We start from the raw sequence: 15,518 nt of genomic DNA, 5'->3' as shown, positions 1-15,518 counted from the left end.
TGATATTACAAAATATACTCAAACTCTTTTAAGTTCCATTAAAACACCATAGGCTGAGTCTTTTTAGCAGTATCATTTCAAAATAAAATTTCAGAGTTACCTGTAGCCGTCTATTTTGTTCTCTTGCTGGTGAGGAGTAGGAACTGATGTAAATTGGTGAAGGTTTGCTGGAACCTGTGAGAAAATAGTTTAATGACATAAACTTCCACCTTTATTCTTTTGTCTATTTACTCTTATATTACCTAGAAAAAAACATGTAGCACCCAAACAATCAAGTCTTCAGATTTTAGAGTCTACTAATAATATAATAATAAAATACAAGTGAATTTTATCTCTCAGCAGTAGCTAAATTAAAACTGAGGAATTTTTTGTGCTGCTGTTTTTACTTATCAGACTAATTTTAATTCAAAAAATTTCTTTCTCCCTATTTACTGTCATCTCTTATTTTGTGACTTGTATCAAATAGTAAGAAGGGGAAGGTAAAATCAGGGAAAATATGAAATCTTGGTATGGTTTTATAATACAATAACATTATACACACACACATATATAATGTATGGTTATAATAATATAATGTGCATAATAAAACAATTTTCTGTAATAGATTTTTAAACTAAAATGAGATTTCCAAACACCTCATCTTCCAGTATATAAACTGGATCTCCTCTTATTCTGGTAATGTGTGCAATTTTAAAGAAAATAGCAGAGAGATGAAAAACCTCTTCTGTTCTTCATGCAGTGAATATAAATGAATAAAAATGGAAAACAACATTAAGTAGTAACAGGCCTGCTAATGCAACTGTCCATATTATGGTTGTATAAACTCCTTATATAAGGAAGAGAATCATAGAATCATTAAGGTTGGAAAAGCCCGTCAAGATCATCTGGTCCAACTATCACACTACTACCGATGTCACCCACTAAACCATGTCCCTAAGCACCACGTCCAACCTTTCCTTGAACACCCCGAGGGAAGAGTTCACCTAACAAGTATCTTACCAGTATATATGTCTTTATGTGCAATGACGTCGCCTTGGTTATTATAATACTGCATAGAAGGTTGTGTTCTATCATATTCAGAGCGGGGTTCTCTAATTCCTAATAAGGCCGGTGATGAAGATGTGCTGCCAACTGATGAAAAAATAAAAATTACCAGTATGTGCAATAAAAGCCTTTCTCAGACCTAACCTTCTCTCTTCTCTCCTCATCCCTTCCTTCCCCAAGGATTAGCAAATGAAGTGTGTAAACTTGTGTGTAAAGGACAAAACTAGTTACACAGCGTTTCCTGTATGGAGAACACCAATTATGAAAGCTATCAACAACATATCATTAAATTATCATTTAAACTTTGTATTACAGTGAGTCATTACTCCATAACGCTTACAACTAAAGCAAGAAACTTTACCCATTTCATTTTGCATATGAAATTGTGAGAATTTTCTTTAGCACAGCTACTCAAATACAAATGTAATTGTTCATTTGTTTGCTAAAGTTTATGATTTTATGTAAGCTGTACTTAAATAAAATCTCCAAGTCTACCATATCACCTGAGACAGGAACAGAAAACTTTACAGTATGCCTGGCTGAAGTGATCCACATGCAGACTTGTATTATTGCTCTTACATTAGCATGCAGAAGTGAATCTTGGCCATTCGGTCAGCTCCAGTTGGCTGACAACCATTGTAAGATAAAAACAACGGATTACTTTGTGGTGTTACAGTGAACAACTGAATCTCTACTTCAGGTGTAAACAGTTTGTTCTGCTAAGTCTTTTCTCTTTCACAGACAACTGTTTTGTTGACTTACGTACTTAAAAACAAATTCTAGAAATTTTGCTTCAAAATATTAATATCTTCTTCCACTAGCCATGTCCATTAGATCATATCTCACAGTTTTGTGCTATTATGGATAGTTTAATTACTGATATTTTTCCTAGTGTATTCATAGCTTTAAAGGTTAATTTTTGAGGCGTTATTAAAATTCTGAAACTGTTCAATATAATGTATGTATTAATAATGGTACACGTACAATCAAGTGACTGTAACAAAGAACAATGGCTACAGACCAAGTGTAACTGTTCTACCACGCATCTACTGTGTACGCTGTAATCTGCAAGGCTGCTGCCACAGTGCTCATTGTGTATATGTTTTATGCACCAAACTTCCACCATAATAATTTAAGCTTGTTCATACTCTGGAACAGAAAAACAGGCACCTCCTATTAGGATTTAAAAAACAAAAAAAACCCTAAGTTCTCTTTGAAGCCTCTGAATATTATGTTAGAACTTCTCCTCTGACTTCCTACTTGTAGTTCACAGAACTGGAGCAACAGAGTCATTCTATTAGCATATCTTAGGGGGATAAAGCTCTGAGATGAGGATTTGGAATACCCTTTTACACTTAGGCTGAGGGAACCGTCTAGATTTTACTGAAGCAGTATTTGCTTCATTGTCATTGCTTATTTTGAGAAGATATTTTTGGCTCTGTCTGTAGATACATAGCTTAAACAGTCCTCCAAGTTCAAGATGTTATTTTGATGCCAGTACGTGCAACTTGGTGACTAGGTGTAAAGGTAAACACTGCCTTTGGTATCACATTGTTCAAGAATGACAAAGGGGTATTTGTTTGGGACAATTTCTTGGAATCCCAAAGGGCTGGGAGAAAACTGAATGAGGAACACAGTAAGATCAGAATTACAAAATCCCCTGGAACTGTTAACTCTAGTCTGCTGTTGTATGATATTAGACAAAGAAATCAGTCCTGCACATTGGTGGTTGAGGGGAACTATGCTCATGAAAGATGTTTTCTTTCCCTTAGTCACTATAGGTGTGCTGCTTATAGCAAAATAAATTCCTGTCTGAGTCTATTTTTCATTCACCCATGTCATGAAGGAGCATGTGAGGACTGTTCCTTTTATAAAAAGTAGTAATTAAACAACTGTATTATAGGAGCTGGTCTGTGGTAGCAGTCATGGTAAATACGTATTTCTCAGTATTAAGAGAGATCTATTCACACAAAAATAGAAAGGAAAATTGGATAAAATAAAATGCTAAATGAAGAGTATACAAAACCTACTTGAAGCCTTGTACATCAGCCCTGTCCAACATCTAAATCCTACTCCTGGAAAAGTTAAAGGAACAAAGGGGAGATTACTACGATAAATGAGAAGAAGTCAGAAAAGAAAGATATTTTTTATTTTGTCTTGCTCATCCTAATGGAACATTACAGGGAACAAAAATAGGTTCCTTGCTGATGTATTTTCTTTACATGCTTTTAAGTACGCCTGTTCTGTGAGGCTACATCTACCCTGCCATGTTATGCAGCACAAAAGGAGTGGCTTTGTAGAAGGCAAAGGTGGCAAAATCCAGATGTCTACACTGTACACTCTGAGGATTTTACTTAGGCCTAAACCTAATCTTGTCCTGCAGACTGGATGTCTGTCATCAGACAGAGTACATCGTTGCTCTGGAAGCACACCATCTGATTTAGTTTCTTCCAAAAGGAACACAATTCACACATCCTGAGACTGTCTGCACTTTGAATGGCATTAAGGAGTAAACGGGGAGATTGGCTGCAAAGTGCTTCTTATCCAAACTAAAATGCTGTTGTAGAGACACCTCACAAACTGTGGGGGATATGGAACCTGACAATAATATCAGCTAAGGTAACATTCAGAGAACACGAAATATTTGTGCGGTGTTGTTTATGTGTTTAAATACAGAGGAGACACAGCATGGCCTCCATGTTTTAGACAGGATGACAAATAAACCAAAAGAATCATAGAATCACAGAATTGAAGGGGTTGGAAGGGACCTCGAGAGATTGTTGGGTCCAACCCCCCTGCCAAAGCAGGTTCCCTAGAGCAGGCTGCCCAGATGGGCCTTGAATATCTCCAGAGAAGGAGACTCCACAACCTCCCTGGGCAGCCTGTCCCAGTGCTCCGTCACCCTCACCGTGAAGAACTTCTTTCGCATGTTGGTGCGGAAGGGCTATTGGAGTTTGAAAATGAGACACAAGGTACCCCTTTGGCAAATCTCTTTTCGTGTCTTGACTGACCTGACTGTATGACAGGTGACATCTGCTGATTTGTTGTTGATAAAGAAGGATGCGATTTGAATCTCTCTCGCTCTAGTGTTGATACTGGTGTAATAAAATGACTCTGATTCCATCCATCCTGTGGAGTGGTAAAAAGAAGAGAACAAAATAAATTGCTTTGCATTAAATTAACAGTTTTTGTAGAACTGTTTTCCAGTGGAGGCTATTTTTGTAATCTACCTTTTTATAAATGCTACGGAGATCTCGGTATTGCCATAACGTATTCAGTACCTGGGCAGCTGCCTTGACAACTTTCAGTGAAGATCTAAGGAAATAAGGAATATTACATTAGTAGAAAGCATAAACTCCACTTCAACAGAATATTTGTGAGCTAGGGAACAGCCTAAACCTTGCAGCTGTGAAGCAAGTCAGGTCATCTCTCCGGGTCTCAGTAATGCATGCCTGCATTACAGCAGCGTGAGCACAGCTGTGTCAGCAGTCTAAACAAACAGGCTGGTGCAGAGACAGATAAAGCATGACAATTATTTCCCTCTCTAGCCTAGAAATTCTCTCTTCAGGTCACCCACGTGAAAAATACAGATTGTCATCATCTACAAAAATAAAAAACCATGATAAGAAACATTGTTTAGTACATTTCATAAAAACTGAGATTGTATACTTGAAATCTTTACACAAGGTTCGTAACTGTAGGATAACAATGAATTAAAGGGAGCTAGTATTGAAAGTGTCCAGACAACCTCATACTGAGACTTGGTTTCTAGTTCTGTGTTGCACTACTGAAAACATACTGAAAACATACTGAAACACCTTTCCATTCTCAAAAGCAAGGCTAGGAAAATTGCTCTAGCTATTATTAAAAATAAAATCACATCATCTTTTTAAAGAGAAATGGTAGTAGTACCAAAGCAGTGATTTGAAATTAAATGCCACAGCATGACACCTATGTGAAACATACGCCTTTTTCCATCAGTGTAAAGATTCATCCAAATACACTTTCTGAAAGAAAAGCCTGACTGAAAAATGCTGAAAAAACTGCAGTTTATAGTGTCAGTCATTGAGTAGACAGTTCTGCTTGAAAAATTTTCATAGAATCATTTAGCTTGGAAAAGACCCATAAGATCATCAAGTCCAACCGTCACCTAACACTACCAAGTCCACCACTAAACATCCACACCTTTCTTAAATACCTCCAGGAAATGGCAACTCCACCACTTCCCTGGGCAGCCTGTCCCAATGCCTAACCATCCCTTCTGTGAAGGAATTCTTCCTGACATCTAATCTAAACCTCCCCTGGTACAACCTGAGGCTGTTTTCCCCGTGTTTTAAATTTGTTCAGCGTACCCCGTTCCCTTATAGTTGTAAGTGCTACTTTACACGTCATCTCCACAACAACAGTCATATAAAGGACCACTGTAGTCACAGCTGCAGTTGAATCTGTGCTTTGAAAACATGAAGCGTCATAAATTGTGGATACTGAAAATGCAGTCCACACTCTCTTTTTGAGGCAGATTTTGTTAAAAATGCAGTACGTTTAATTCACACAGACCAACTTCTCCATAGCTGGAGATCCTTTCCTCCTCCTTGCCATCTGATGAAACACTGGGAATAGTACACAGGGCTGAACACATAATCAGTTTTCTGCTATCCATAAAAAGGAGATCTGAGATATTCTGGTTTACACAAGAGTCCTGCTAATCTGAGTTCCATCAGGTATGCCAAGGAATTCAAATCAGAGATGCTGACCAGATGGGGTCCCCTGAGGCTGCACTAACTGTGCTGTGCTGATGGTGCACAACTCAGGAGCCATTTATGCTCCTGTTCCTTGATCCTCAGCTATCCAGTTTTGAAAGTTTTTAGTACAATTACATAAACACAATGTCTGATAAAGCCCTATGCTGAGCTCAGCTAACAAAATCCCGAGCACACCAGGCTCCATGACACAGCTATACCTGAATCAGTCTGCAGAGAGACAGATCTGATCAATCAACACTTGCCTTGCAATCCTATTCCAGAAAATCCCACTGGCTAGGGAAACTGCTCGGTAGGGCAAGCTTTCCTCACAACTTAACAACTGGCCATGCTACATATAATTAGGAGTTACTGTGATGCATCCTGACAAAGGTGTCAAAATACTCTGACTATGAAAGGCTCCAAATATTCCATTAATGATGTAGATGTTTAAAAGAAGAAAAGTTTTTTAATACCATTCTACCTGAATAGTCGCCATTAACGTGATTGCTGTCTGCAACTGTAAAAGTCTCCAAAAGCTTTAAAGAATAGACTGTAAAAGAATGGCAGGTACCATACCAACTGCCTCTCCTGTCCCAGTGTGCTTCAGACTCTGATAGCTACTCAGATCAGGACTGCAAAAACAGATCTCTCCCCCTTTTTTTTGTGAGTTAAAAAAAGACAAAACAAACAAACAAACCCAAACCATTTCCTGCATTCTTAAACATTCGAAGTGGAATAGAGAAAGCATTTAGGTATGAAGTGTGTTGCCTACTTGCCTGTCACCTCTTCCTTTTGTTATGTTCACCAGTTTTTCTATTCCTCCAGTATCAGCAAGGGCTTTGGCATTTTCCATGTTTTTACTAGTGACCTCGTGCAAAGCACAGCAGATTGCTGCTACAGTCTCATCAGACAATATGGTTGGACCATTGCCTCCTGGAAGTCGATTCACCAGATCTCGCATAGCATATTTACCTATAAAAACCCATCAACAGAATCAAGTAAGAAAATACATTTTGGTACTTAAGAGTTGAAATTCTAGGACTCATTAATAAATTGCATCTGAAAGGAATAAAATGGAACATAGGATCAAAAACAGAAAAATTCCAAGAACTTGCACTTTACATGGTCAAGTGAGACTAAAGATCAATTTTTGATTTTTTCCCCCCTCTGGCTTAAGAACATGAGAAACAAGCTGCATTTTTATTAAAACTGAAGCGTTTGGAAATGGTGATTATTTGGAGAAAACAGAGTCATTCAAAGAAAACATTACATTATTTTGTATGATTCAAGGAGTGGTGTTTATGCCTAAGCTTCATTTATGGGAGGGTTAACGAAATCCTTACAGCAATTGCTTACAGCAAAGCTTACAGCTTTCCTTTCAGACATTCTGTTCACCTTATTTGTTACCTCCAAGAGATCAGATCTCAGCTCTTTCAATTTCAATTACTGACTGATGCACAGGAATAATCACACTGCAAACAAAGGAAATTAACTAAAGCTAACGTAAATATTTTTCTTATTTAGGCTATGCTGATAATTAAATGATTATTAATTCAATAAATGATTTTATTGAATAAATGTATTTGTACATAATGGTGCTCAATGGATAAGCTTTACTCAAAGCCATTAGCTATCTATTTGCATAACATGCCTGAGGAAAAAAATCCCCAAAGAAATTAACAAATTCTGCAAACAAAAGCAATTCCATTTCAAACATACTGGAATACTAGCACCAACTACGTTGTATACAGTAGTATTCTGTCACAGCCAATCTTTTGGCAAGCTCACAAACACACACTTGCATATACCAATTTATATTTTACTTGCTGCAGTACCCACTTTTTAAAATAACATTATTTTTTTCCCCAGAGTTTAGACCATGTAAAACCATTAGCCCTGCACCTACCAATGGTGATAAAGTTGCAAAAAATAGGGTACCAGCGTGGGGTAACTTATGATTCACTTCATGTCTCAAAATATTTTACATGTGGAAAGCCATTAATTCTTTGATAGGTAAAGCTTTGACAGGGAGAGAAGACAGGTGAAGGAGAAAACAGGTGGCTCCTGAACTGAAAAGTTCTGCCAGAAGGGGAAGAAAGTCCTGAGAAAAGTATATCACCTGAGTATTACCTCTATATGGCCGATGCAACAAAAGACCCGATTTATTTTTCCACCAATTTTTAATGGATATAATACCTACTCTGCAAGAAAACATGTCCTAAACGTCCTAGATGGTGAAGCTCCAGAAATGTATAAATGCAGCTGAAAGAGTTTTACTATCTTTTTGAGAGCAACTCTCTCTTATCTGTATAAATAGCTCTTATGTACTTACTCTGGTAGCCTAAAACATAGAAAATTCTTCTGTAGCAAAAATCAAACATCTTTATACCTTGACATGTGTTAGTAGGGTTAACTTAGGGTATAGGAGTCTGAAGCTGAGTGAGGCATGTTCAACACTTGCCTTAATAGACAGATTCCTGACCAAGTCAGGAAAAATATTTGCCTTTTTTTTTTTTTATTAAAATGCTAGATGAGAAAGGCATAGACAAGTGTTTAAAGTATTAAATATTAAAGCTGACAAACAGGAAACTAAGTTTTTCTAGGAAGCACCCTTGTTGATTACTTAATTCAGCATAGGCACATATATACTGCTCTATATCCGTGACTTGGTAGAAATACTTCACCAGGAGAGGAATTTTTCCCCCTCTCTCCCTATCCAATACTGTTAAATCAAGTATTTACTGATGTAACGACAGTGGGGCTGCCCTATTCTCTTAGAACACGTAAGGGACCTTGAAGCCCTCTGAGAAAGTTACTATTTAGCTCCAAGGAAGTAGAGCTGTGTTTCCAGTCATACTTTGTACTGCCAGTTTCCTGTCCAGTTTAGTTTGGCTGAAGTGACTTCAATCTGTTGTAAAGAGATCACCATGCAAGATGGCTAAAGACAAACTGAAATGACAATGCTACTCTGAAAAGCTACTGTTGTCAAAAAGATTTATTTCTGTGAGACAAGTAACACGACGTAGTATGCTATTTCTATTGGTAGAACCTCATCCTAGTATTCTTTCAATAAAGGTCTGACGTATTGGTAACCGTGCTTTATTCAGTACAGTTCTGTACTTACCAATAAGTTCCTTATTGCGAACATCTAATGCCATGTTCCTTAAGGCAGTTGCCACAGATGAAACAACTCTGTCGTTATCCATTCTCAGCAGTTCCACAAGGATTGGCAGACCTTTTTCTTTTCTTACAGCAGCTCGAATGTATGCTGCAAACTGTAATCAAACTCCAGTTACTCTCATATCTAGTAGAACATTCTAACTGAAATGATCTCTTATTAAATTGTAATTCTTAAGTATTTTAGGGAAAGTCTTCGAATGAAAAACAATGTAACGATATGTTAAATGCATATCTTTTTTATTAGTAAAAAGTGTTGATTCTCTGCTATTTTTTCACTCATTCCTGGTACGGAGCAATGTTTAAAGAAAGGGATCTAACAGAAAAAATAACTTAATAGATGACAAATTATTAAAGAGGGAACAGTATTTATTTCTTTTTAGGACCAACTTTAAAACAGGCATAAAATGAAAAAGTTTTATCTGTTTATCTACAGCAAAGAAAGCAATTAACATTTTTTTAATCTCTGTGACAAATACAATATGTTACAACAGCACTACATGAGAACACTATTAATGTTATGTACATGAAGGTCATAAGCAAGAATGTATGGAAAAAAACAGAAAAAAACTTATTTATGCTCAGAACCAATTAATATAGAGTACCATAGTCCTGATCTTGTGAAGTGTTATTACTGTATAGTATACATATTTATTTGGCACTGGTCTTATTTTGACAGTACCTTCCCACCAGAACTCACAGCAGTAAGGTTTTTTTTGGCTCTAACATGCACCAGAATAAAGATTCTTCTGTTTATTTAAAATAAGTGGTACCAATTTCAAGGCCAGTTTCCAGATTGCTCTTCCTGCCTACCATCTTTGACATTGCTTTTCACTGTGGAAATTACATTTCCATAGTGCATAAGCACTAATGACACGTTAGACAGAAACACTGATATGCATGTACTAGAAAATTACCTGGTTCTCCCTAAACCCATTCAATACCTTATTAAAACAGAACAGTGAAAATTTAACTATAGGAAGAAGAGTAGGAATTCAGATACCTTCCAATTGCCTGCAGAAAGATTCTGGAGAGATCCTGCAGAGCCCTCAAGAGTAGCTGGATTGGAGCTTTCTGCTAGAAGCGTTAGGTATGGTTTTACCACAGATGGGTGCCATAGCATTTCTACCCCTTTAGGAGACTTGGAAAATCCTGGTATAGGGCCAACTCCATCCCACTGAGAAGTGAACACAAATTTGTAAGTACAAGAAACCTCTATATTTTCATTCAACTTATGGTAGTTTTTCTTCAAGCTATGTACTTTCCCCCAGCATTAGCTAAGTAGGTGATATATTTGTAATACAAAGAAAAGGCCATACCTGATCCTCCTGTGTAGTTTTTTTTTTCTTCTTCTTCTTTTTCCCCCAGCAACTTGGCTCTGAATCTTTGCTAGGTGATTCTTTTCCTAACAAGTCATCCAATTCATTGATACCTAGCAGACGTGCCTGAGGCACCTCCAGTTCCAAACGGTAAGAAAGGTTTCTCAAGGTACACACACAGTTTTCCACTGTCTGAAACCAAACCATAAAGATGTTAAGTAACCTGTTGCTTTCTGATATATGATAAAGCAAACTAAATTAAGTACAGGTGAACAGGCATTTGAAACACAAGCACCAAATTCTAATTCTGGGCCTTGGGCATTGCCACATCTGCTTCTTTGGGAAAACTGCAATTTATCTCCTGATATTCTCGAAAATGAAAACTGTAACAGTCATCTCTACAATGGTGGCTTATTTTAAGTATCCTGAAAATACAAAGCACAAGAGCTTATTATTAAAGAATGAATATGTCAACACTGAGAAAAATGAAAAGTGCAGAACAAATTAAACCGCATTATACAACAAAATTTGATAGTGCATCATTAAATTAGGGTTGGGAGAGAAGACTAGCTGTATGAAACACATCACAGTGAGGAATTACAGTACAAAAACCTCAAAAGATCAAATCAGACATACGGTTCAGCACTAAAAATCACTTAGATGAAACGTGCACACACCTTGCTGTCATAGTCTGATGTGTTCACACAAGTGTGGATCACATACAGCAGTGAATCAACCAGCCCTTCACACGACCTCATCTGTTTCCGGGCTTCTTCACCTGCAGAACTTAGATTCCTAAAGGGTTGAAATGACAAATGAACACAGTATATTCACAGATAGACATACATGCAATAATTTTACCAGATACTTTGCAGAAGCTTGCGTTTGTTTTTTTTAAACATAAAATAATAATAAATATATGTTTGCTTTTAACTTCTGTAGTGGGTGCAGCAACCCCCCCCACCTGAATGTTTATAAAAGATGAAAATGATTCAAACCTGTAATTTCGAGACAGAATTGACTCATTGACAAAACAAGCCATGCATAGAAACCCTTTCTCACAGACACTTCCATTCCAAGCCCTCTCTATCATACTAACACAAACTTGTGGCTTTTATGCTGTGGTATAGGTGGTTGAGCTTGTCTTTGTTAAGAATACCCTTTGCTACTACTTCTTAGAATTGCATCCATTCACTGATCTGCTGTTCCATGGCGCAGTGTCATTTAACATTTGTAATACCGATACATAGACAGAAGCATAAAGTAGAGTATAGGGAAGGAAAAGAATGCACTGTGCTTTAGAATAAGTAGCAAAAGGGTGTGTAGACAATTATTTGCCTGCAAAGCAACCACATTGTAAAACCTGAACTTTATGTGCTGATTAGATGCACGCTGAAACTGGTACTACTGCTAAGAAAAAGTCACTGTGCCTGTCTGTAGAGGTGTGTATTCTCCAGACATTGTGCTGGTATTGTATTCTCTAGACATCATACTATCACTGTATGTTCAAAAGCAGTGTGAAACTTGTGGTCTTGAAAAATAACCCAACAAATAAAAAAGTAGCTTATAAAAATATTCAGGAGTATAGAATGGTTACAAGAAAATAAAAACTATTTTAGTGCTTCTATTTAAACATAATGGCCTTAATGTGCTGTTTAATGGAAGACAGTTTGAAATGTAATATATTGAAATGATAAGCAAACCTACAAACGAACAGAAACAGCTCATATACTACCCTTGGTCTTTGAATTCTCTTTTCATATGTTTTAGTTTCATATTTTATTATTCTTATTGCTGTTTAAGAAATCCACAAAGGGATTAGTCAAACATTTCTTTACTCGCACATATACATATACTATTTTTAGATGTATACAGTATTAAAGAATCACCAAATTCACACTGTTTTTCCTGAATAAAATTCATGAGGCGTACACACAATGCAAAAATTGCAGTAACGGGGGAAAAGTGCAATGATTGTTTGCAATGTGTACAGAAAACAGCCAAAAATTTGACTACTAGTCATTATAATTAACATTTTTCAGTGACTAACTTTGTACTTTTCATATTCTTCTAACAGAGAAAAATACAAATATGACAGCTGCCTGAATGGAATTTATAGAATGCAACAGCTATTTTGTCTTAAAATTTAAAATATAAAATGACCTGCTGGATAACACAATTACTCTGTAAAAAGAGCAATACTCTTCTATAACAGCAAATTACCTCAGGCATCCTGTAGTATTGCGTAGAACTAGGGAAGTCTGAAATTTAATTTTATGATCATCATCAAATGAAGAACTGTTCCATCCAGAATGTGGCACTATCACAGCGTTTGTTAGTGTTGACAAAGCATCTCTAATGATTGTCATCTTTACGGCATCACATGAAGACAAGTTCCAGAGAACCCCTTCAGAAAAGATTTCCATTGTTGTCAAGTTAGAAAAGACTTGGTAAACAAATATAAAGCAACATTAACGACTTACAAGACTTTGCTTTTAACAGGTGAAAGATTATTTACCTATGCATTTAGTCTGCAATGCAATTTTAATGTTATTCTAACAGTAACAGTCAATAAGGGGTCAGCAAAGCTGCCATTAAAAGATTCACTTCACAGTCGGAAATAAAATTTCCTCATATTCAGGTTATTATGTATTCAGCAACCTTTATTCCAGCTGTCTGGCAAGCGTGTAAACTCTTCAGTGAAAGAGTTGGAATGTGAGATGCTAATCAGAATAACCCTAATAGACCAACAGCTGGGTCTCCCACTATACTGAGAAGGAAAACATGCATATTAATGAATAAATACTCTCCTTTTTCTCAAGGAAAAATACCCAACAGAAACATACACTGATTGACAGGAGATGTTCCCTTCTTCCTTCCTTTCCTTAGGTACAGTTCATTCTGCTACCTGACAGGAGAGGGTAAGTCCTCAATGCACTACAGAAATCTAGAGGAATATTCCCTACAAGCATACAAACTCATTTCACTTGCAAAACACCTTTCCATCTTCCTGAAACATATGTGCCTTGAGCTTATCTCTTTCTAATGCTAGTATCTTTCTTAGTTATCTAAAGAGGAGTCCTATACTGACTATCTGCAATAGGAAGAGAAATTTGTCTTTATGTAGTTGGCCAGGCAAAATGCCAAATCAGTACAAGTTTGTGTAAAAAAGGCATGAACATCTGATTTCCAAAGGGTGAGTCTTCAATCAGCCTTTAAGAATGAGGTTTGGGAGGGAGAAGAAACAGATCATTGTCCTCATTTATAAGAAACTGGGAGATTGAAGTTAAAAAGGAATATAGGAGAGATTTGGCAATATTCTTAAGAGAGAGTGTTTAAGACTGAAATCTCTTCAGATTCCTATGCAGAAGTAACGACTAAAAGAAAGGTCATAGGAATACAAGAGCAAAAATGAAGTGAGAAGAAACCAAATCTATGGACATCATGGCTGAAAGCTCATTACTGTCTTGCAAACATAAGATCTTGTGAAAAAAATTCTCAGAAAATGATAGAGAAGGTAGATTGGCAGATGGGTGGTTGCCAGTAAAGTTTCAAGACAAGGTCCCAAGTGTGTGACATAACATTATTCTATATTAGGTGGAACCTGGAAAGATAGTATCCAGAAAGGATTGCAAGATGAACAGTGGAAGGGGGAAAATGGTTTTGCTGACCTGCAATGAATTACTGCTTTCTTGCATTGTACGTCTGGGCTATTAGATACTTGACGTGGAGCTGAACTTCCAAAGCCTAATATAAAAATCCTACAGAAAGTTTCTTCTTGGAAACTATAGCAAGAGGTCTCTAGTGTTACACATTCAACTAACCAAATGAATTGAATACTATCAATCTTTTACCCTCAGACAGAATTCTATAGTTTCCTACCTTTTTACACAGTCTTCTTATAAGACATTCAGATACAAAAGTATTAGATCTGACATGCATATACATTTCTGATAATTTAATCTTCATTGTCATCATGAAACACAACTTAAAATTCATCTAAATTCTCACCAGGTACAGGTGGTATCTTTCATGATAAACTCTCAGTATTTTCCTCACATACAATATTTTTCTAATTGTAAAGTAGCATAGCTGTGTACACTCAGCAGAAACATTAAATAGCATTTTCTCAATAGCCCGCTAAAATTGCTACTATAAACCATATGGTTAATTTTCAGTTTGACTAGATCTCGAACATTTAGTTTCCTCTGAAATAAATTATGGGAGGAAAAAACAGTAAAAATTATAAAAGTTTACAAAAACAAAAGTCTGCAAAACAGCAAAAGCTTTTAATACAGCCACACAAAATAAATAAAAGTATTTCTGTAAAACAGCCTGCCTTTTTCTCTTCAGAAAAACATGTAAGGGGGGTGGATATATTCATGAGGAGATTTATGACTGTCTTTTGGTATCTAGTTGTGACATAGGCAGTCAAAATACATAATTCCTAGAGATCCCTATCTTTGTGGTTTAGCCAACATACAAAGATAACTTGAATGTTTGAAAAATATGGAAGCTAACTTTGCTGTTCCTGCATAACGTAACTTTCTTCAACAACTCAACCTACCTAGGAGAAAGACATTTTGGCAGTTAGGCTAGGATTGGTTCTTGTGAGAGTTTATCATACAAAGCATCTTCAAAAACCTCCCAGCTGCCTTTTCTAAAACCAAGACATATTTATTTGACTGCTGTTGCTTCAATGGAAAGCAGAATGTGCGTTTGAAATGGGTCTGTTGTGATCAGCTCCCCTCGGAGCTGGAATTTGTTGTGTGGTATTTTATGAAAGGTTCTTTTTTTGTAGTAATTTTGTTGTCTTTTGAGCGACCCTCATCGACGTTTGTGCTGCATCACATTTGCACACTCAAAATAGGCTTAGGTTATTTAAGTTTACTTCAGTTATTGCTTATCCTTCAGTTTCAACTTTACATAAAGCAAGCTATTTCTATACACATCAAATTTCATTTCATAAAGCTGTGACTGTATATCCTCACTAAAGAACTTAATTGATAACTAACAGTGAGCAACCTAAATGCTTCACTGGCTTATAGCTTTAAGTTTTTGAGGCCATACTTCATGCAGTTCTTGATTCAAACTAGAAATTAAATCTCAGATAAACCCCTCACTAGCCCCAGTTTTGGTTTCCCCAAAAGATTTGCTCTTAAAGAAAATTATGTAAGATAAAAAGTTTATTTTGAGTCTCAGACTACTATTAGTTACCTAACACATATGGGAAAAC

The 15,518-nt window shown here is 36.5% G+C and overlaps 1 protein-coding gene across 19 annotated transcripts in view; it reads right to left on the bottom strand.

Moving 5' to 3' along the window:
* The window catches only part of PKP4 (plakophilin 4), a 94,796-nt gene that overhangs the window by 1,509 nt on the left and 77,769 nt on the right, over positions 1 to 15,518 (bottom strand). For all 19 annotated transcript variants that reach the window (XM_080600015.1, XM_080600017.1, XM_080600016.1 and 16 more), the window contains 10 exons: positions 12,506 to 12,689; positions 10,960 to 11,077; positions 10,283 to 10,474; positions 9,967 to 10,140; positions 8,911 to 9,061; positions 6,563 to 6,758; positions 4,275 to 4,359; positions 4,056 to 4,173; positions 1,000 to 1,131; positions 101 to 174 (listed from right to left, as the gene is read on the bottom strand). In XM_080600015.1, the coding sequence (XP_080456141.1) occupies positions 101 to 174; positions 1,000 to 1,131; positions 4,056 to 4,173; positions 4,275 to 4,359; positions 6,563 to 6,758; positions 8,911 to 9,061; positions 9,967 to 10,140; positions 10,283 to 10,474; positions 10,960 to 11,077; positions 12,506 to 12,689 (1,424 nt within the window). The remainder of the gene's footprint in view (positions 1 to 100; positions 175 to 999; positions 1,132 to 4,055; positions 4,174 to 4,274; positions 4,360 to 6,562; positions 6,759 to 8,910; positions 9,062 to 9,966; positions 10,141 to 10,282; positions 10,475 to 10,959; positions 11,078 to 12,505; positions 12,690 to 15,518) is intronic.

Source organism: Anser brachyrhynchus (assembly GCF_964034855.1).
Source record: "Anser brachyrhynchus genome assembly, chromosome: 7".
NCBI lineage: Eukaryota > Metazoa > Chordata > Aves > Anseriformes > Anatidae > Anser > Anser brachyrhynchus.
The sequence above is the reverse complement of the archived record's forward strand: the minus strand, read 5'-3'. Positions and strand labels throughout refer to the sequence as shown.